This window comes from Rhinatrema bivittatum, chromosome 2 (assembly GCF_901001135.1).
Source record: "Rhinatrema bivittatum chromosome 2, aRhiBiv1.1, whole genome shotgun sequence".
NCBI classification, from domain to species: domain Eukaryota; kingdom Metazoa; phylum Chordata; class Amphibia; order Gymnophiona; family Rhinatrematidae; genus Rhinatrema; species Rhinatrema bivittatum.
This window is the reverse complement of record NC_042616.1, coordinates 465,321,221-465,343,046: the sequence shown is the minus strand read 5'-3', so window position 1 is coordinate 465,343,046 and position 21,826 is coordinate 465,321,221. Positions and strand designations below refer to the sequence as shown.

At 50.1% G+C, this 21,826-nt stretch overlaps 2 protein-coding genes across 5 annotated transcripts in view; one reads left to right on the top strand and one right to left on the bottom strand.

Annotated features, from left to right (window-relative positions):
• Positions 1-19,603, bottom strand: part of DROSHA (drosha ribonuclease III) — a 401,585-nt gene extending 381,982 nt beyond the window's left edge. The window contains 1 exon segment of the mRNA XM_029587136.1: positions 19,389-19,603. The gene's annotated coding sequence lies outside the window, so the exon portion shown is untranslated.
• Positions 19,604-19,789: 186 nt separating this feature from the next.
• C2H5orf22 (chromosome 2 C5orf22 homolog) overlaps positions 19,790-21,826 on the top strand; it is an 84,153-nt gene continuing 82,116 nt past the window's right edge. Inside the window, exon 1 of one of the 4 annotated variants that reach the window (XM_029590502.1) lies at positions 19,790-19,907. Coding sequence is in view for 2 of the 4 variants with exons in the window: in XM_029590499.1 (XP_029446359.1) it covers positions 20,269-20,331 (63 nt within the window). In the remaining 2 variants the exon portion in view is untranslated. Of the gene's footprint in view, positions 19,908-19,928; positions 20,405-21,826 lie in introns of those variants that run through there. The other 3 variants (XM_029590499.1, XM_029590500.1, XM_029590501.1) reach the window with 3 other exon arrangements.

Below are 21,826 nucleotides of genomic sequence, written 5' to 3'. Positions count from 1 at the left end.
TCAGGTACTGGAACAGTGATCCTGGATAACTGAGCTGTAGAGAAACTGAATATAGTGAGTAGGCAGGGTATGCAGAGTTCAGGAACAGAACCTTGATGGTAACACTCACACAATAGTCTCTAGAAGTAGTCCAGGTGTTGGAATGAGTTAGGCCCTCGAGGAGCGAGTACCTGGTTCCAGGGAAAGCTCTGAGAGAGAGAAGGTAACTCACTGGTGTAGTAGGCAGCGATGACTTCCAGGCAGAATAAGTATTCAGCAACCAGTCTGGGAACATAGGCCCTCAAGGAGCGAGTACCGGTTCCTGAATGTGACCTGAAAAACAAAGAGAGAGCGAGGCCCCCGAGGAGCGGGTACCCCTGGTAAGTCCGAGGAGGCAGAGCAGCTTAGGTAGCATAACCCCAGTCCGTATCCAACTCCTTGCTAACTCGATTAGTTAGCGATTTCTGAGACCTTATATATCCGGTACGGATGATATCATCTCAGGGGGACGCCCCTGAGGTTCGCGCCACTGCTAGTACATCAGTCAGGGCCGCGCGCGCGCCCTTAGGCTCTTGTGAATTATGGCGGATTGCAGCGTCAAGCCGCTCCGGGGACACCGGAGGGAGTAGACGGAATGACGCCGCAGCAGCCAACCTTCCACTTGAGCAAGAGGGAGTCGCCAAGGAGGGCGGAGTGGAGACGTCGAGCAGCGACGGTCGCAATAGTGTGGTTTCTACTGCCGTCCTCTTGGAGAGGACGTGGCATGGTGATCTTACAAATGTGTCTGGAGGGATGCTGTGGAAGTCCAGATAGTATCCCTATCGAATGATGGTTAGGACCCATTGTCAGACGTTATCTCGACCCATCTTTGGTAGAAGAGGGTAAGTCTGCCCCCTATGACTTCTTCCAGTGGATGGGTCTGTTGATTCTCATTGTGGGGTGTGGCCGGGGCCTGTCCCTGAGCCTGCTCCCCTCTTGTTGTGTCTATTCCGAAAGGACTGAGCCCTGCTTGCGGGGTGAGGTGCTTGGTGGTTTGTGTTCTTGTATGGTCTAAAGTACTGAGCTCCTCTGCCCTTAGTTCTTCGGAGTGCGGGGGGGGGGGGGGGGGGGGGAGGAGGAAGGACCGTTGGTTTATTTTGTTCCTGTCCTCCGGTAGGAGAGGTACTGGAGATTCACCCCATTTGTTGGCTAGCTTCTCCAATTCACTTTCGAACAAGAGAGATCCTTTAAAGGGCATCCTCGTGAGGTTTGCTTTGGATGTCGCGTCGGCTGACCAGTTTCGGAGACATAGATGTCTTCTGGTTGCCAATGCTGAGGCGACGTTATTGGCAGAGGTGCGCACTAGGTCTGAGGTCGCATCCATGAGGAATGATACCACAGGTTCCATTTTCTCATCAGGCGTGGTTGCGTCTCTGGAGCGGAGCAAACAAGAACGTGCCACCGTGGCACAGCAGGAAGCGATCTGAAGAGTCATTGCTGCTACATCAAAGGACTGTTTAAGGATGGTTTCCAATCGTCTGTCCTGGGCATCCTTTAGTGCCGCTCCTCCCTCGACGGGAATGGTTGTGCGTTTGGTGGTTGCGCAGACCATGGCATCGACCTTTGGGAACCGCAGGAGTTCCTTAGCTGCGGGTTCCAAGGGATATAGGGCTTCTAGAGCCCGTCCTCCTTTGAAGCTGGCCTCCGGGGCATTCCTTTCCAGGTCAATCAGTTGCTGTATCACTTGCAACATTGGAAAATAGCATGAGGCCTCACGGAGGAAAACCAAGATGGGGTTTATCTTTGGTTCCGCTGTGGTGTCCGTGCCTGGAATGTCCAGCGTCTTGGACATGAGAGCTGGTAATTTGTCTTTGGAGAAGAATCGCAGCATGGTTCGGTATGGTTCCATCCCTGGGGGGATTTCTCCTTCCTCCAGGGAGTCAGCCTCGTCCTGCGAGGTGTCTGTATCCCCAGTAGGGAGGCTCTTGCTTAGGAAGGGCGCATCTCGTTGTGCCCAAGAGGTGCTTGGAACGTCTTGCGTTTCTGGTGGCGACTGGAACTGGGTCGCAGTCGGTACTGAGTGCGCTTGGACAAAGTTTTATAGCCCTTTGAAGAATTCCACCCAGGAAAAAGTCCCTTGGTCCATGTTGATTACAGGGGGCGTTATAGTGGGGGTCCCGGAGATGTCTTTCTGTGTAGGAGCTGAGTTGGAATTTCAGAGGTCCAGGGTACTATCATTGATGGATCCGGATCCCTCTACTGACTGTGAGGGACCTTGCTTTGGTTCCCCCTGAGCCTCTTCGCACTGCTGGCATAGGGAGGAGGCCACTTCTGGTTGCGCAGCTCTCAGGTGGCAGGCTGGGCAGAGGGTTTGTCCCTTGGCAGGCGGTGCCATGGTTTGTGCTCGCAGTGAGCTTCAAAACTCATCTGTGCGCGTAGGAATGCGTGCCAGGAGGCTTGGTTGAGCGCTCCGGATGCGCCAAAGATGTGCGTGCAGGATGCCTAAAGATGTGCGCGCAGGCCACTACTTGTGCGCCTGGCTGAGATGTGCACGCTGCTATGCGCACGGTAATATTTGTGCGCTCAGGGCGTTTATGCGAGCCGCTATGCGCCAAGCACCGTTATGCGTGCCGCTATGCGCACAAGTCGGTTGTGCGCATGGCTCAGTTGAGCAGGCAATACGCCATCAAGGAGGGGAAATGGCGTCGACAACCACGCGGACAAGATGGCGAAACCCCCCCCCCCCCCCCGGAGGGTCTCCATGTATGTGGACCCTCGCATCGGATCGGGGTCTAGCCCAGACAGAGCTGTTCAACCCGATGTAACAGACGCTAGAAGGGACAATTTGTGCGGCAAATCAAGCCTCGGAGACTTTAAAAGAGGTTTCTACCTTACCTGGTCTCGGCATTTCCCAGTCTCATGCCGGGCAGTCTCCGGCTGCGGAGGGGAGAGGGAATTATTATCTTCACCACTGTGCTCGATTCTGCACCCGCTGCCTCTCAGCCACCCGGGGGGCTAAGTCCACACTGGGAGCCGGCTACGGGACCGAGGCTTACCTCTGAGGGATCTCAGAAATCACCTCAGGAATTCTCGACTTGGGGAGGGACCCTTAGGTTTCACCGCAGGAGAGTGGGGCTCGTCTTCTTGAGGTAAGTTTTCTAACACTATTCTAGTGTGTGGAGTGTTCCTATCTGCTTAGGAGATGGAGAAATACTGAAGAGCTAAGCTTCCTGCACTGGTATATGTAGGCTGACGTCAACTTTGAAATCTGACTCCGTCTCCCATCTGCTATCAGGAGTACACTGTACCCATTTGTCCCGAGTCCATCTGCTACATGCTAGGAAAGTGCACTTTTCCAACTTTGCATAGAGACGATGTTCCCGCAGCCTCTGCAATACTTGCTTGACATGCATCCTATGTTGGGCCAAAGATTGAGAGAAGATGAGGATGTCATCTAAGTAGACTATTAATGTAAGAATACAGAAGGTCCTAAAAATTTCATTGACCATATGCCAGAATACTGCAGGAGTGATCCATAGCCCAAATGGCATGACCAGGTACTCATAGTGGCCATCTCTAGTGTTAAATGCTTTCCACTCATCACCTTCCCGTATGCATATGAGGTTATATTCCCCTCGGAGGTCAAACTTAATGAAAGTCTGTGCTCTCTGAAGATGATTGAATTGTTCTGAGAAGAGGGGTAAAGAATAACATTTCTTTCTATTGATAGCATTAAAGCCCCTGTAATCAATACAAGGCCTGAGAGACCTATGCTTCTTTCCACCAAAGAAGAAACCGGCACCAACCAGAGAAGAGGGCCGGGAAAAAGTCTGGTCCAAGTTTTCCTTAATATACCGTGTCATGGCAGCAGTCTCTGGTGCCAATAAGGGGTAGACCTGATCTTGAAGTGGCATCTTCCCGGGTAGAAGATTGTGCAATCAATCATAGGATCTATGCGGTGGTAAGGTTTCCACCCATTGCTTATTAAAGATATAGGTATAAGTGGCATATTGGGGTGGTAGGCCAGCCACAATAGTGACCAGAGCCACGGTAACAGGTGGCTGGACCAAAGCTAAGCATGTTTCAGCACAGGTAGGATCCCACCGAGCCAGCTGCAAGGTGCCCCATCGATAGAGGGCTGGTGTTGCAGGAGCCAGGACAGCCCTAAGACAAAACAGGGTTGACCAACCTGGAGAGCACAAAAAAGGTGAAGTCTCCTTATGGAGAAGACCAGTCTACATGGTAAGGGGCAATGTCGCTTCAGTGATTCGGCTCAGAAGATTCCCCACAGATTGAAGAAATGGTGAGAGCATTCTCCAAGGTAGTTGTGGGCAGATTATACTGGTGGACCAATGCCTTCTTGATGAAGTTTCCACCTGCTCCTGAGTCCAAGAAGACTGTGTGGCTTAAGGACTGCCCCAAGGTCAGGCAAACAGGCTCCAGCATCTATGGAGAGGGTGGAATCCAGCCTAGGATTGCCTCTCCTACCAATCCTAGGCATGGAAGTTTCCTGACTTCTTGGAGCAATGATTGGCGAAGTGCTCCTGCCAGCCCGAGTTGCCTCCGCCCCGCTTTTCTTCTTCAGAGAGCTTCATGCAACCCAACTGCATGGAGTCCTCTATGAGTGGCACCAGCTCCAGATTAGGGGAAGTGCCAAGAGGCGTTGGAAGCGAGAAGCCAGGCAGATGGGCCACTAGAAAGCCTTACACTCCTGGGTTTGTTCTTGAAATTGAAAGTCTTTCTACACAGATGGCCAGGGGAATCAGACCATCCAGGGTGGGTGGAAGGTCACGAACAGCTCATCTTTGACCTGACCAGACAACCCCTGCCAGAAGATGGCTGTATGGCTATTTTCACCACAATGGAGTTCCAATGCCTGGGTGTGAAACTGAACGGCATATTTTCCCACCGTGCTTGTCCCCTGATGGATGCGCAGTAGCTCCACAGCTGAAGATGAGGTGCTGCCGGGCTGATCAAATACCATCTGGAGCTGTTCCAGAAAGCTGTCCAGATTCTGCAGAATCGGGTCGTTGCACTCCCCCAGTGGAGAGGCCCATGCAAGGGCAGTGCACCCCATCAGTGAGAGCGGAGGGGAACAGGCCGACTGGAGTTCAAAGTGCATGCGGTTTATGAAGCCTCTGCACTCTTTCAGGTCCACAAGAACACCTGGGCAGAGATAGAACCGTGAGAGCCAGAGCTAGGATCAAGTCCTGTATGGCTTCCATCCTCACTGCCTTTGAGTAAGCCAGTCATTTGGTTTAGGTCCTCTTGCTGCTGTTGAATATATAGGATAGTCTGCGGCGTGGACATGTCTGCTGAGTCCATGACCTCAGCAACCTGTAAGGAGAGTGGACCTTTGTGCTATGGTGTGATTGGCGCAGCCTAGTGGGCAAACCTACTAGGCAGACACCGACAGCTGGCGAACATGACCTGGGACAGGAGCTTCACCTTTACCAGCCCCTTTCCAAGCAGATTGAGCCCTTGGGTTCCAAGGGCCAGAAGGACTTAGGAAATAGTCCCACAGGGCAAGGATAGAGAGAGAGTCTGGAACCAAGCTGAGGTCGGGGCAGGTGGCAATTAGAGAGTACCTGGATACAAACCAAGGGTTGGGGCAGGCAATGAGCAAATGAAATCCAGGTCCAGGCAGTGGTCAGTGGCAGGCAGCAGGTGAAGAATAGTCAAGGTCTAAGCAGTGGTCAGATCCAAGAAGGCAATCCATGGCAAAGGTAGGAGCAAGGCAGAGAGGATTGGATGAGGCAGGACAGGCTGGAGAGACAAGGACAGGATAGGCAGGACGAGGACGAAAAGAGGCAGGGCAGGCTGGATGAGATGAGGTGAGGCAAATCAGGATAGATGAGACTAGGCAAGGCAAGGCAGGGCAGTAACCAGGAGACAGAAACAGTGGCAGCAAACTCGGCAGATCAAGGCCAGAGACCCAAGCACAGCTGGGGTTTAAAATCCCTCTTGCATTGATGTTATCAGGAAGCACCAGGTTGAGTTTCCCACCACAGGGCCTTCTTAACACGGTGCATAGTGTGCATGTTTGCACCTGGAGGGGGAGGGGGGGCAGTATCCAGAGGAACAGCATGGTGGTGTCCATGCTGATGGAGAGAAAGTGGCATATCGGCAACAAGGTGAGTTAGGCTGCTCGTGGGGCAGTCCAGCAAGTAACCAAACATTACAGTGGCACTGTGAAACTCGGGGGTGAAGGGAAGGAATATGCAGAGGCCAAGAAGGAAAATGTGGAATTGCTTAACAAATATTTCTGTTTAGAGCTCATGGAGGAAAGGCCAGTAGTAATTCCACAGCAAGACAACACAAATAGGATTGGAAGTGAGGTAAACCTCAAACTATTTTTTAGAAGACTGTGTTTGTAAGTATCTAGTGAAACTAAAAGCAGATAAAGCAATGATGCTGGATGGGCTTCATCCAAAAGTTTTAAGGGAATTTAGAAAAGACCTGGCAGCTCTGCTGGCTGACCCTTTCAATGCTTCTTTAGAATCAGGAGTTATTCCAGAGAACTGTAAACAGGTGGCTGTGGTTCTTCTTCACAAAACTGAAAGTAAAGAGGAAGCTTGGAAGTACAGTCTAGTTAGTCTGACCTCTGTAGTGATTAAAATTAATAGAATCAGTGCTAAAACAGAGGATAATGCAGTTTCTAGAATCTAATGGATTGCAAGATTCAAGGCAGCAGGGTTTTACAAATCTGATCAATTTCTTTTATTGGGTAATCAGTGAGTTAGATCATGGGAAAGCGCTAGATGTCGTGTACTTGGATTGGTGCAAGGCCTTTAACATGGTTCCACACAAGTGACAAAAATAAACTGATCACCTTTTGTATGGGCCCTAAATGGGTTGGGAACTGGATAAGTGGGAGGTGACAAAGGGCAGAGCTAAATTAAGCTCTCACGGAGGAGAGGGGTGTTATTAGCAATGTGCCACAGGGATCAGTCATCGGACCAGTTCATCTCAACATTTTTGTAAGTACTATTGCAGAAGGGATACAGGAAATGTTTTTTCTTTTTAAGGATAATCTCAAAATCTGCAGCAGGGCAGAAACCCAGAAAGATGTGGAAAACATGAGGAGGGATTTAGCAAAGCTTGAGGAATGGTCTAGAATCTGGCAGCTAAGACAATCATTAAAAACAAACAAAAAAAAAAACAGTCATGCATTTGGGCTGTATAAACCCAATGGAACAGTCTAAGGCATAAAATTATTTTATGCAGAAAGCAAGAGCAGGATCTGGGAGTGAATGCAGCTGATGACCTCAAGGTGGACAAACCGGCAATGGCAAAAGTCAGAAAAATGCTAGGCTGCACAGAGAGAGGAACTGTCAGCGGTGGGGGGGGGGGGGGGGGGGGGGGGCAGGGAGCGATATTACCCCAGTTTAGGTCCTTGATGAGACTTTATTTGGAATCCTTTGTACAATTCTGGAGACCACACTTTCACAAGGATATAAACAGGATGGAGTCAGTGCAAAGGGTTGCTTTGAAAATGGCCAGTGGTATTCATTATTCATTATGCATATCCAGCATAGCTCCCTGCTTCAACGGCAGGGGAGAAGATAAACAACCAATAAGGGCTGTATAACATAGTCTGAGTAGAACAAATAAGCATGGGTGTAGCTTGCTTATTGCGGCGGTTACTACCCCTACTATCCCTAACTTATCAGCTAGATATTCACTTGGATGCAGCTCCATCACTGCTTTCTACATTAATGGTGGGGGTGGAAAGGAAATAGAACCAAGAGCTAAGAGAAACAGATAAGTATGAGAGAAAAAAGTGTGTGAAGCTTGCTGGGCAGACTGGATGGGCCATTTGGTCTTCTTCTGCCGTCATTTCTATGTTTCTATATATTATAAAGCCTATAGAAACAGACAAATATCTAAACAAGTATACCATAAAGGTGAGATAGGGGAGATATAATAGAGACATATAAATACTTAACAGAATCAATGCACAAGAAAGGAGACTTTCAAACAAGGGATTATGAGTTGAGGGTGAAAGGGGGTAGGCTGAAAGGTAATCTAAGGAACAGGTGAGAGATGCATGGAATAGCCTCCCAGTGAGGTGGTGGAGATAATGAAGGCATCTGAATTCAAGAAAGCATGGAACAAACATAGGGGATCTGAGGAGGTGGTAGGGATTGCAGAGCTGAGCAATTGTGTAGATGTGCAGACAAGATGGGCCATATGGTCTTTTTTCTGCCATCATGTTTCTATGTTTTACATGTATAATGGTTTAATTTTGCAAATGATTTTTTAATCTCTAGCATTTGATTTCTGGCCACATTTAATCTCTAACATTCTGGCCACATGTTCTTAAGGGACTATGCTCACTGATCTCCAACATCTCCTTGCTGAGCGAGAATGACCAAATCAGGGTCCATTCTTGTGTCTGAACAGCTAAGATTATCTCCCCCAGATGCAGTATTTTGCACTTATCTATTCTGAAACTCACTTTCCACTTTATTGCTCACATGTTCACTTTTGGTATCCAAAATAATTCTATCATCATCTCCTTACTGTTTACACCTTTTTCCAGATCATTTGCAAATGTACTGAAGAGCAGTAATCCTACCACAAATGCTTGTGGGACACCACTGCTTATCCTCCCCTTCCGTGAAAAAGGATGAATTAGTTCTACACTTGGTTTCCTAGTTCAGTGTTCCTCACAAACACAGAGGTGAAAGCTAACAAGCCCAGTACAAAAAAGAAAATTATTCCTTACCTGCTAATTTTCATTCCTGTAGTACCATGGATCAGTCCAGACGGTGGGTTATGTCCCCCGTCCAGCAGATGGAGTCAGAACAAAACTTCTAGGGGAGGTCCTATATAATCTCACCTCCCCTGTCTCAATTCTCAGTAACTAGACTAGCAAAGCCAAGAAGAGAAGAGACAGACAGAGGGATCAAGTAACCAATATGCTTAATGATGGCTGTTAAACAGACAACAACTAGATTTGGAACCAAAATCTTAACTGTGAACTTGCAAACAGAACTGCGAGACTAAACAATCTTGGAGCACCAAGAAGTACAGAGTGAAAGACTGAGGAGACAGGTAAGCAGGGATGTCCCACAAAACAACCCCCAGGCATAGGGAGGGTGTCTGGACTGATCCATGGTACTACAGGAACGAAAATTAGCAGGTAAGGAATAATTTTCTTTTCCCTGTACGTACCAGGATCAGTCCAGACGGTGGGATGTACCAAAGCTTCCCCATCATGGATGGGCCGAAGACAGCCCTGCGCGGATGACCCAGTCCCCAAAATGACCGCCCGATGGCGCCCGAACATCCAGGCGATAATGCCTCGCAAAGGTATGAAGCGACTTCTAGGTGGCCGCCCTACAGATCTCCTGAACGGACACTGACGTGCTCTCCGCCCAAGGCGTTGATTGGGCGCAAAGGGAATTAGCTTTAACCGCTAGCGGCGGAGACTTACCCACTCCAAGGTATGCCGCTACGATTGTTCCCTTCAGCCAACGAGTGATGGATTGTTTGGAGGCCATGCAACCTTTCTTGGGACCCGACCAAAGGACGAACAAGTGATCAGAAAGACGGAAATTATTCGTGACCTCCAAATAGTGCATCAGACATCGCCGTACATCTAATCTGCGCAGATCACCCAAATCAGACGAGGAAAACGAGGGTAGCTCTACCGATTGGTTGAGATGAAAAGCCGAGACCACCTTAGGTAGAAAAGATGGCACCGTGCGCAGAAAAACTCCACCAGGCGAAAAACTAAGGAATGGCTCACGGCAGGATAGCGCTTGCAGTTTGGAGATCCGTCGCGCCGAGCTGATTGCTACAGAAAGATGGTCTTGAGAGTGACGACCTTGATGGTGACTGCACTCAGAGGCTCAAAAGGTGGACCACAGAGGGCATGGAGCACCAGGTTCAGATTCCATGATTGTCAAAGCGGGCGAATTGGAGGCTTCAAGTGTCTCACCCCTTTAAGGAAGCGTAGGACATCCGGATGGGAAGAAAGTAAAACATTGTTCCCACTATGAAGGAAGGCCCCCAAGGCCACCACCTGAACCCGGAGCGAGTTATAGGCAAGACCCAAATCCAGACCCGCCTGTAGGAACGAGAGGATCTGCGCCACCGAAGCCTGCGTCAGTTGAATAGCATGCGACACGCACCACTCCTCAAAAACCTTCCACACCCGGACATAAGTGACAGAAGTGGACGTCTTACGTGCCCGCAATAGGAGTCGATATGATGGGCTCCGGATAAACGCGACGTCTCAACTTGCGTCTCTCAAAAGCCAAGCCGCAAGACAGAAGCGATCTGCCTCCTCGAAAAAGATCGGTCCTTGACGGAGGAGATGAGGAAGATGACTGAGCCGAAGTGGACCCTCCAACGCCAGGTTGAGGAGATCTGCGAAACACGGCCGACGGGGCCACCAGGATTACCGGCCCCTGATGCACCTCTATCCTTCAGATAACCTTTCCCACTAGTGGCCACGGTGGAAAGACATACAGGAGGCATTGACGTGGCCACGGAAGGACCAGCGCATCGACCCCTTCCGCGCCGTGCTCCCTTCTGCGACTGAAGAAACGAACGGCCTTTGCATTTCTGGCGGTTGCCATTAGATCCATGTGTGGCTTCCCCCAGCACTTTACTATCATCTGCATTGCTTCCTCCGAGATTTCCCACTCTCCGGGGTCCAAGTGTTGTCGGCTGAGGAAGTCCGCCTGCACATTGTCCACGCCCGCAATGTGCGAAGCCGCCAGGCGTTGTAAATGGAGTCCCACCCATTCCATCAGTCTGTCGGTCTCCAATGATACGAGACAACTTCTCGTGCCCCCCTGGCGATTGATGTATGCCACTGTGGTCGCATTGTCCGATAGAACCCTGACTGCCCGACGGTGTACCAATGGAAAGAACCCCTGCAACGCTAGACGGACCGCCCTGGTCTCCAACTGGTTGATGGGCCACCGTGACTGCTCCGCCGTCCACCGGCCCTGGATTGAGCTGTCCCGACAGACCGCCCCCCAGCCCGCGAGGCTGGCGTCCGTGGTGACTATCACCCAGTCCGGGGCCTCCAGGGACACCCCCTGAGCCAAACAATGAGGGTCCAGCCACCAGCGGAGACTGAGCAACGCTGACCTCGGGATCGGCAGGACCGCCTGGAAGTCCCGCGATACTGGTTTCCACCGGGAAAGCAAGGCCCTCTGGAGAGGTCGTAGGTGAGCGAAGGCCCAAGGGACCAGGTCGATGGTGGAGGCCATGGTTCCTAGCACCTGCAGGTAGTCCCACGCCGTGGGAGCTTCGAGCGCTATGAACCTGTGAATCTGTTCGCGAAGTGCCTGCGCCCTCTCCGGACGTAGGAACACCTTGGCTTCCCTTGTGTCGAAATGGGCCCTTAGGAAGTCCAACGACTGGGATGGAACCAGCTTGCTCTTGGTGAAGTTGACGATCCACCCCAGCGAGTGGAGAAGCTGTACTACCCTGTCGACCGCCTGGAGGCCCTGTGCCCGAGACTTCGCCCGAATGAGCCAATCGTCCAGTTAAGGATGCACCAGGATTCCTTCCCTGCGTAGAGCCGCCGCCACTACCACCATGACCCGTGGAGCTGTCGCCAGACCAAAAGGAAGAGCTCGGAACTGAAAAGGATGACCCAGGATCTTGAAACGAAGGTAGCGCTGATGGGCCTGATGGATCGGGATGTGAAGATACGCCTCCGTGAGATCCAGCGAGGCCAAGAATTCCCCTGGGTGCACCGCAGCCAACACCGAGCGGAGCGTCTCCATGCGAAATCGAGGAACTCTGAGAGACTTGTTGACGGTCTTGAGATCCAGAATAGGCCAGAAAGTACCTTCCTTCTAGGGAACCACGAAGTAGACGGAATAATGCCCTTGGCCCATCTCAGAGGCCGCAACTGGCACTATCGCGCCCAACGATAGGAGGCGATCAAGGGTCTGTCGAACGGCCCTTTGTTTGAGTAGGGACCCGCAGGGGGAAAACAGGAACCTGTCTCGAGGCGCGTGTACAAAATCCAAGGCGTAGCCGTGTCTTAGAATATCCAGAACCCATTGATCTGACGTGATTTGGACCCACTCTTCGTAGAAGAGAGCAATTCGACCCCCCAGCCGAGGAATCGACTCGCGGGTCCTCCTGGCATCATTGGGCAGATTTCGGGGAGGTACCCGAACCCTGCCCTTCCTTACCGTGACGGCGTCCACGAAAGGACCGGTTCCAGGTGTGCGACCGAGAAGATGGCGCCTGGGGCGGCTGATGTCTCGTAGAGCGCATCCGGTGCTGATTGCGGTACCGGATTCTGGAGGAATTGAATGATCTCGAAGAATGTGGTCGATCCTCTGGCAACTTATGGACAGCATTTTCGTTGAGTGACTTGATGATCTGGTCCAGATCTTCCCCAAAGAGATACCTGCCCTTAAAGGGAAGGGACCCTAGACGGATCTTGGACGAGGCATCAGCCGACCAGTTCCGCAGCCACAGAAGCCGATGAGCCGACGCCACCATAGAACGGGCTAGGACCCCTTAGAAGATCGTACAAGGCATCAGCCCCATAGGCGACCACGGCTTCCAACCTGTCCGCCTGTTGCGCCTCTGCGTCCGGCAAGGTCTGAGAGGTGAGAAGCTGTTGGACCCAACGAAGCCCCGCTCGCTGCGCTAGTGAACTGCAAATAGCAGCCCGCATTCCCAACGCTGAGACTTCGAAGACCCTTTTGAGGTAAACCTCCAGCTTCCTATCCTGAATATCCTTCAACGCCGTACCACCAGTGACGGGAGTGGTGGTATGCTTTGTGACTGCTGAAACCACAGAATCCACGGCAGGGACTTTGAGGAGCTCCAGGAAGTCAGCCGGAAGAGGATACAATTTTTCCATGGCCCAACTGACCCTAAGGTTGGCCTCCGGCGCATCCCACTCTCTGATTATTAACTGTAAAATAGTGTGATGAGTGGGAAAAGCCTTAGCCAGTGGCCGAAGCCCCGCCAGAAGCAGGTCCCCCTTCTTGAGCTTCGGGTCAGGCCCCACTGGTTCCGGGGGAGGGTCGATATCCATCTCCTGCAGAATGTGGGGAATGAGATCATCCAACCTCCCCAGCTTGGAAAATGCAGAGGACTCTCGGATTGTCACCCTCCACCTGGGCCGCCAAGATGGGGTCCTCCCCGTCCGGATCCACCAGGCTCCGATTCCACCAAGGGGGGCTCGAACCGGCAGCGTTGCTGAAAACGGGGCCTCTGTGTCCTCTTCTGACAAACCGGCATCCGAATCAGGAAACAAAATGGCCACCGTTCCCGTGCTCAGCAGGAACGGGGCCTGCCGCTTTCTCCCCACGCGGTCCTGTGCTCGAGCGGCATCCCCCGAAGGGGAGCTGCCTTCCCCCTCAGGAAGGCAGCTCGCGCAATGCTCCTCCCTGGACAGACGTTCTCCCTGACGGCCGCAGGCCTCACAGGTCGCCGATCGCTGCATCGACGAAGACAGGGGGGGAGGGGCGGGCGGCAAAATTCTTCAGCGACTGACAGCAATAGGATCCGAACCGGCACCCCCAACGACCCAAAGAGACCGTCGGGGAATCTGGCTTCCCGACGGCAGGCAGCCCTGGGGAATGTCACTTCGCGGGGCCGCAGGTCGGGATGCCTCTCACTCCCTAAGGAGGGGGAGGAGGGGAATGAAACAGGGAAGAGGGGGAGAGATCGGCCCCACCGACGTGCACCCCAGAGGTCCGGGACCATCGCCAGCTACTCCGGCTCCCCACCAGTAAGGCTGAAACAAAACAAAAAAGACACTTACCCCTAAACAGAGTAGGGAAATAAAGGAGAGAAGTAGCGACAAGGAAAACAGCCTGTCAGCAAGCCACTAGCAACAAGGGAGAGCAATCAAAACAACCCTCCTAGGCTGAATGCCGTTCCCCTGCCTGGTAACTCCTGTTTCCCCTTTTTTTTTTTTTACTTGATCCCTCTAAAAAAAGAGCCTAGAACCCTAAGCTAAAGTGCTGGGGACCACCGTGTCCCCTGCTCACATCTGCTGGAGTCAGAACGATACTGAGAATTGAGGCAGGGGAGGTGAGATTATATAGGACCTCCCCTAGAAGTTTTGTTCTGACTCCATCTGCTGGACGGGGGACATAACCCACCGTCTGGACTGATCCTGGTACGTACAGGGAACTGCAGATCCCCAAAATTTATGAATCAGAACCTTTTTAGGATTTTGCTCAGTTTCCAGCATTTTCTTTCTGAATCTATATAAATAAAAATGTTAAATAGTTTGTACCAAATCGCTAATCTCAGCAACCACTTAACCGATTGCGTTCAAATTTGGACACAAGTTTCACCTCACACACGGCAAGGATCTTCTACACTTACATTACATATATGTCACACCGGGGGCTGGTAAAAAAAGTTTTAAAATTTGGTTCCACAAAACAGCGACATCTGGTGGACGTAAGCGGAAGCTCTTACACCTTGCACAAACGCTCACACCCCACACACACACGTGACCAATGTTTGCGATTCACACATCCTCCGAGCAGACACAAATCCACCCTCCTCACACCCCCCGCACACATGCCAATTGTACTTATTTCACACACCCTCAAAAAACACACAAAAACCCACTAAACACCAGCATGCTACACCAGGAGGCAACTCACATGCCACATGTTTTCAATTCCCACACCCTACGAACTCACACACAAACACCCTCCTCACACCCCTCACGCACATGACTTTTCTACTTACTGCCCTCAACCTCCGAACGCACGGAAAACTGCAGAATAGTTCGGGCTGCTCCAGCAGGAGGGGGCAACACCGCTCCGGGACACATCGCATACACTACGGCTGTTGGCTGCCAGCAATCAAAATGGCGCCGACGGCTCTTTCCCTTACTAGGACACTCGGGAACGCCAATAGCGGCAGTAGCCCATGTGACATAGTAAGGGCGAGGGCCCGTCAACGCCATTTTCTGAACTGGCAACCGGCGCACCTTCGCCCTTACTATCTGAGCGAGACGACCGCTCCCATTGCTCCACCTCGAGGGCCCGGCGCCAATACTTCCATGCCGGAACGAACGCCCGCTCCACCGACTACCATTTTTGAAAGGTATCGTCGGGCCTGCAGGGGGGGGGCCTGGGGATGTTCTTGCGTCCATGTTCGGGGGGGGGGGGGGGGGGGGCCGGGGGGCAGTTCCGAGATTCTGCATCTCTTGTGGGTTCGTCTATTTAGCCGGTCTGGTGGGGGGGAAGGGTGGGTGGGGGAGGCTTATATAAACACAACGTTTCTGTGGGGATTACTTTGGGTTGCAAAGGGGGAGGGCACACACAAACACATACACAAAATGTGCACCATCTCCGAAAGGTTACAAAACAGCCCTCACCAGGTGGGGAGTCACTGAGGTGACAGTGAGGGGAGGGAGAATGAGGAGGGAGGTAACTGTCAGGGGAGGAAGAATGAGGGGAGAGGTGAGTGTGAGGGGACAGAGTTGGAGTGGGGACAGGGGAGGGAAGGGGGGGGGGGAATAATCAAGGGGGAAGAGGATGAGTAACTGAGCTAAATGAGCAAGAGGAAGGGGCAGGGAGGGCAAAGAATCTGATTCAGCCACTGCAACGCGTGGCAGGGGTCCGCTAGTTAATTTACTAAAATATCAGCATATTTTACATTTCTTGCTACAATTTTCTCTTCTGCAGCTTCATCAAAAGTGCATTTCATCAGGCAGCAAGCATGACTGTGAGTGGCCAGGTGCAGAGAAGTTAGCTTGGTCAAGCAAGATGCTTATTTTAGCTCAGGTTTCCTGACTTTCCCACCCTAGACAGGATAACAGTGAAAGACCCTGAAAACAACGAGAATAACAAATTCTATTTTTTTATTTAATCACTATTTATTTTTACCATTTTTAATCTAACACTCAGAAATTGAGGTCAACAAAAAAGATGCAGGTAGTATCATTTTATTGGATTAACTTCACGTGTTTCTTTACTCCCTTCTTTAGGTTAACAAAAAGGATGGTGATTTGTTGAAGATACATGATCACTGACTAAATTACAATAGTGAGCAAGCTAGGGAAAGGGAGGAAAAAGGGGTAATGAGTTAGAGCTGACAAGAATGGGATTATGTCGGGTAATAGGTGAGGAAATGCAGGTTCCTATCAAGTCCTTTCATGTTTGTTTTGAAGTGTGTGGTCACTTTAATTTCAAATGTCTTACATTGTTTATTAGTTCTGAAGTTCCCATTCAGTATCCTGACCATAAGCTCATTGATGCAGTGGTCTGGCTCTGAAAAAATGTTTCTCCAAACTCTAACAATCAGGCCGATACAGTAAAACGCGGTCGCGGTTACCTTGCTTCTAACTCACAATTTGGCCGCGTAAGTCCAACCCGCGATTCACTATCCCTTTTAACTCATCCTTACCTCTTCTTTAAATCAACCGGTAACCCTTTCCGCCCGCAGCATGTATATGAGATGTAAACGCTCCGATTAGCTATTCCCTCCCATACAGTAATGTGCGCCCCGATTATCTCCTTTTTAACCTGTAATTTGGCAGCGCGTTTAACCTGCTAACTTACCGCCTACCCTTACCCCTGCGTTACTGTGGAGCGTCAGGTCAGAGAGACGAAATTTCATGGGCAAACGACCCCCTCACCCCCCGGGATCCTTACCCTGGCATTAGTGTGGTGTGACAGCAATAGGCAGGCTCCGGTCAAAATCCCCCCTCCCGAAGCAAGGCGCAGGGTGAAAATCGGCTCGACATGTCATTAAAACAAAAGTAAATAAAGTGTAATAAAAGTAAACTTACTGCATGTGAATTTTCTTTGAACAGTCCTCTCTCCCCTCCTCCCGAGGCGCGCACTGCGGCTCCCCTGCCTCCTGGGGGCAGCCGGCGGCGAAAGCGGCTTCCAGCAGCCCCCGCCGGCGAAGGAGGATGAATGGACGCCCGTACGCCTGGATGAATGCACGCCCGCCGGCAAAGGTGAGTGAATGAATGCACGCCCGTACGCGCCGGCGGGCGTGCATTCATTCACTCACCTTCGCCGGCGGGCGTGCATTCATCCAGGCGGAGGGAGCCGGCGGGCGTGCATTCATCCAGGCGGAGGGAGCCGGTGGCGAAAGCGGCTTCCAGCATTCCCCGCCGGCGGTGAATGAATGCACACCTGTCTACGCCTGTGCATGCAATTTGGGCGCTCAAGGCGTGATGTCACAACGTTTGACATCACGGCGTGTGATGTCGGCGTTCGCTAATGCACTGCCTTGAGCGCCCAAATTGACCGCACAGGTGTACACAGGCGTGCATTCATTCACCTTCGCCGGCGGGGGCAGGGGAGCCAAAGCGGCTTCCAGCAGCCCCCGCCGGCGAAGGTGAATGAATGCAATTTGGGCGCTCAAGGCAGTGCATTAGCGAACACTGACGTCACACGCCGTGACGTCACGCCTTGAGCGCCCAAATTGCACGCACAGGCGCACATTCATTCACCTTCGCTGGTGGGGGCTGCTGGAAGCCGCTTTCCCCGCCGGCTGCCCCCGGGAGGCAGGGGAGCCGCGGTGCGTGCCTCGGGAGGAGGAGAGAGGACTGTTCAAAGAAAATTCACATGCAGTAAGTTTACTTTTATTACGCTTTATTTACTTTTGTTTTAATGACATGTCGAGCCGATTTTCACCCTGCGCCTTGCTTCGGGAGGGGGGGGGTGAGAGAGGACTCGCAATCCCCCCTGGTACCTGTCATTTCAAACGTCATTTGAAATGACATTTGAAATGACAGGTACCAGCGCACCCAGGATACTGTGTAGGAGCTGTATAGCGCTCTATACAGTAAAATAGATTGCGCGGGCCTAACGCTTCACGGATGCTTCTTGGACGTGGCTTGCATTTGCATGCTATTTAAATACAGTATCGAGCAGTAGGTGATCCAAACTGTGCGTGCGGCAAACGCGGGTGCGCCCGGCACTAACGCACCTCTTCCTACCGCTCCTTACTGTATCGGCCTGAATATAAGTAGTACTATCTAGGTCACACTGGCAGTCCATTAAGCCCAGCATCCACAATCTCTGACAATGGCCAATCCACATCACCTACAAGTACCTGGCTGCTCACGCCCAGACATCAGAGGTGGAAACACCCAAGTCTGTCTGGCTAATAATTGTTTATGGAGCTGTCCGCCAGGCAATTATTTCTTCATTCTTTTATTATTTAATGCAGATCACAAAATAAAACAACCATTAAAAAAAAAAAAAAATCACAAAGCAGACACACACAAATAAACAAACCCTATAAAAATGGATTACATAAATAGCATCATAAAATCAATTTAAAAGCTGCACTAAAACTCAGCTATACTACTAATCTTGACAAACTCCACACCTTACCTACACGTTAACAAAAATATTAAAAAAAAAAAAAAAGGTTTTCTGAAATTTTTTAAATCTGCTAGTGGTTAATTTAATGGAGAGTCTCTCTATCATAGCCCTAGCATTATTTGAAAACAGATAGCCAATTCCATTTAATTGAGATGAGGATTTCAACATATTGCTCACAGTGACGCCAAGATCTTTTTCCTAATATGGAACCAGCATAGTATACATATAGTTTGGATTATTTTCCTCTACATGCATTGCACGTGTCATTTAAATGTCCAGTTCCACAGCCTGCAATGTCCTCCTAGAATTCCTCACAATCAAGTTAAAATTAACTACTTTGAATAATTTTGTCTCATCTGAAAATACTCACTCACTGTTTGTGTTTCCTTTTCCAGGAATAACGAGTATGTTAAAAAAAAAAAAAGCAATGATGCCACTACAGATCCCTGAATGACTTCATCTCTCTCCTTCGGAAAACCATCCAGTTAGTTCAACTCTGTTTTCTTTCTTTATACCAGTTACCAGTCCACAATAATACACTGCCTCCCACCCCATGACTTTTTAATGTCCTAAAGAGTTTCGCAGGAGGGCTTGTCCAATGCTTTCTGTAAATCCAGATAGAACCTTTGAAGGTATGAATATGGTGTAACAGATCAGTAAAGCAGAGTCTTGGCTCTTGCCTTCAACTTCTGACCCATTTCACCAATGCGGCATGCCTCCTCATCGAGTAACAAACTGGACAAGAGTGACTCTATCCAAATAGCACAAAGAAAAGCCAGACGACATCTCTCTGGGTAGACAACCTACACTAAACTCGGTAACTGTTGTAGGTTCTGAAGTGTATCTATGAAGGAGGAATAATAAATACATTAAAATAAAAAATCTCCAGCAAGTCTTTCAGGATAAGCGGGGAATGGTGAGGAGCCCCATCAGCTGTAAAAGCAATAGCACACCTGCTGCCTGCCCCCTGTACAGTGCGCGCCACTCTTGCAGAAACCTAGATTCTTTTTAGAATGTGACACTGTCTTATGCACGCGCTTTGACGACCACTGACCTCTGTGCGTGCGCAGAGGGGGGTATGACAAGCCTCCAAGCTCCACGTTCCACTCTTACCTTAGCGTGCAAAACCTGTTACGGGGCTGTAAGAGACGATCCACACATTCCACCACCAGCTCGTGCACTTCCTGCGCATAACGGAGCCGGTTCTTACGGAAATCCCACCCCCCTTCTCTCTGCTGACACTTTTCATTGGTCACATAGAGCACCACAGATCACACTGATAGGTGAAATTGAGCCTTCGTTCAAGAATACAAGTTTCGTGGCTCCTCATAAGAAAGAAGGTTCCGAGTTCGGAGTAAGAGGGGGAACGGTTTAAGAAGAGGACCAACTGTAGCCAATAGCAGCAGCTCTCGTTTGCCACCATCTTTAATTTGGGCGAGAAAAAATAAACGGTTTTAGTAAAACAAGTAGGAAGACAACATTTCCCCCACATAAGTCATGCACCAGTAAAACAACTTAAAGTGATTATAAAATCAATTCTAGTCTTTTATTTTAAATGTTCAAGGTCCATGAAATTCGTCTGTCTCTTCCCGAAGCAATCATGGCCGCCAGAGCTTCTGCTCTGGGCGAGAGGTCAGTAGGGAACGGAGGAAAAAGAGCAAGGTGCTTCCGCTGCTGCCACCCTCCTGGCTCGGCCCGCGGGGGTTCACTATTCACTAAGAAAGCGAACGCTTCAAAAATAAATCGAGACGGTCTCGCTTTTATTAGCAGCAGGAAGAATAAAACAAAACAGGCCGTTGTTATTCTGGAAGTGGGCTGTTCTTTAATTTATTCAACGGCAAGCAAGAACTCCCTCGGCTCGCGGCTCCTCTGGTTGCTAAGCTCGGGAAAGGGTGGGCGTGGGGCTCCTGCTGGCGGCAGTGCTGTACCGCTGCCGGCTGGGTTGGGGAGGGTGCGGAGCTGCTTCCCCCCCGGGGTAGAGGTCGGGGGCGAGATGAGCGCCCCCCGGCGCAGCTACAAGCGGTTGCCCGTCTTCGTAGTGGAGGATCACCATGACGTGAGTGAGGAGGCCAGTTTGGCCCGTTATCAAGACGGACTTCACGCACACATTCACACTATCTTATCTATACGTATGTATATCCCGGTTCCTATAAAAGGGCGCCCGGGTATACTTCAGCTCTGTTCGCAGTGAGCTTGCAGAAATTTAACATTTGTTTGCTTTTTGTTAGTGAAAACAGGCTAAGCTACCCAGTTTGGTGGTTTTTTTTTTTTCCTTCTGTTAAGCGGATTATAAAAACCAACAAACAAAATAAATTTGCATATGTTGGATACCTAGAAAAATCAGAATTGTTTTCTATCCCTCGGTGAGCAGAGAGCATGGGGCGCACAAGAAAGATGTGAATGACCCGCTTTCAGTCGTTGGACTACCCCATTCTCAAATAGGGTTTTAAATAAGAATAACGTAGAAGCAGAGCAAATGTTGGCAGATAAGTGTCGCCCTTTGTTGGAGGATGAATTCCAATACCTGTCTAGGCTACTGGTTTCTTAGGCGTTTCGATTGAATAAAGGGTGTAATAGTGGATCAGTCCTGGGTGACTCGCTCAAAAATCTCTTTTGATTAATGTGACAAGTGGGAAGTTATCTGTGTAACCTTAGCTGGCGTATTCAGTAGTACTTATGGTGTTAAGCCTGCTGCTGAATATACCTTCCTAGGACTTGCCCTCCTGAATTTATCTAGATAATAGTGAGGTCAATATTCAAAGCGTGTTCAGTGCTGTTTAGCTGGATAAGCGGGACTTATGCAGTTAAATAGCATCCGCTGAATATGTGCTTACATTCAGCGGTTGCTGCTTAGCATATGTTAGCCATATACCTTGTGGGCTAATCGGGGTGGAACGAGTTAGCCATACAAGTTATATGGCTAACTTCCAATGTTCAGACTTAGACTTATCCAACTAAATCCTCAGTTGTGTATATTCGGCAGCATAGTCATGCTGACTAATATACTTCGTAACTTAGCCAGATAAGTTCTAACTTGCTGTTATTTAGCTGGCCAGTTTTAACTATTGATCCCACTAACTATTGGGACTCCCTGGCTACATTTAGCCTTGTTCACACCCCCCCCCCCATCTTTTTCCAGTTGGCACGATAGAATATTGAAATCTTGTAGCATGCTTATTTGATTTATATTCCATATTCAGGTATTTCCCTATCCTCAGAGGGTTTACAGTCTAACCCCTAGATTCATCAAAATGTGTTAACGCATTGATATTGCCTGTGATAAGAAAAAGGGGCGTGTTTAGGTAAATTTAACAATTACCGCACCATGTGCTAACATAACGCTTCGCGTTGGTAGTATTGCGTGCTGCAGTAAACTTATCGTGCCCCGCAATAATTCCTATTTTCGCATCTTGCACAGAGAGAGAGAGGCCCTCCCAATGTGCAACTATTTATATGTCAATAGGAGAGCCATTTAATATCTCGAGGTGAGGTGTTGGTGGTGGATTAGGACTTAGGGGCCAGTTTCTCATGTAGGGTGAGGCGTACCAACA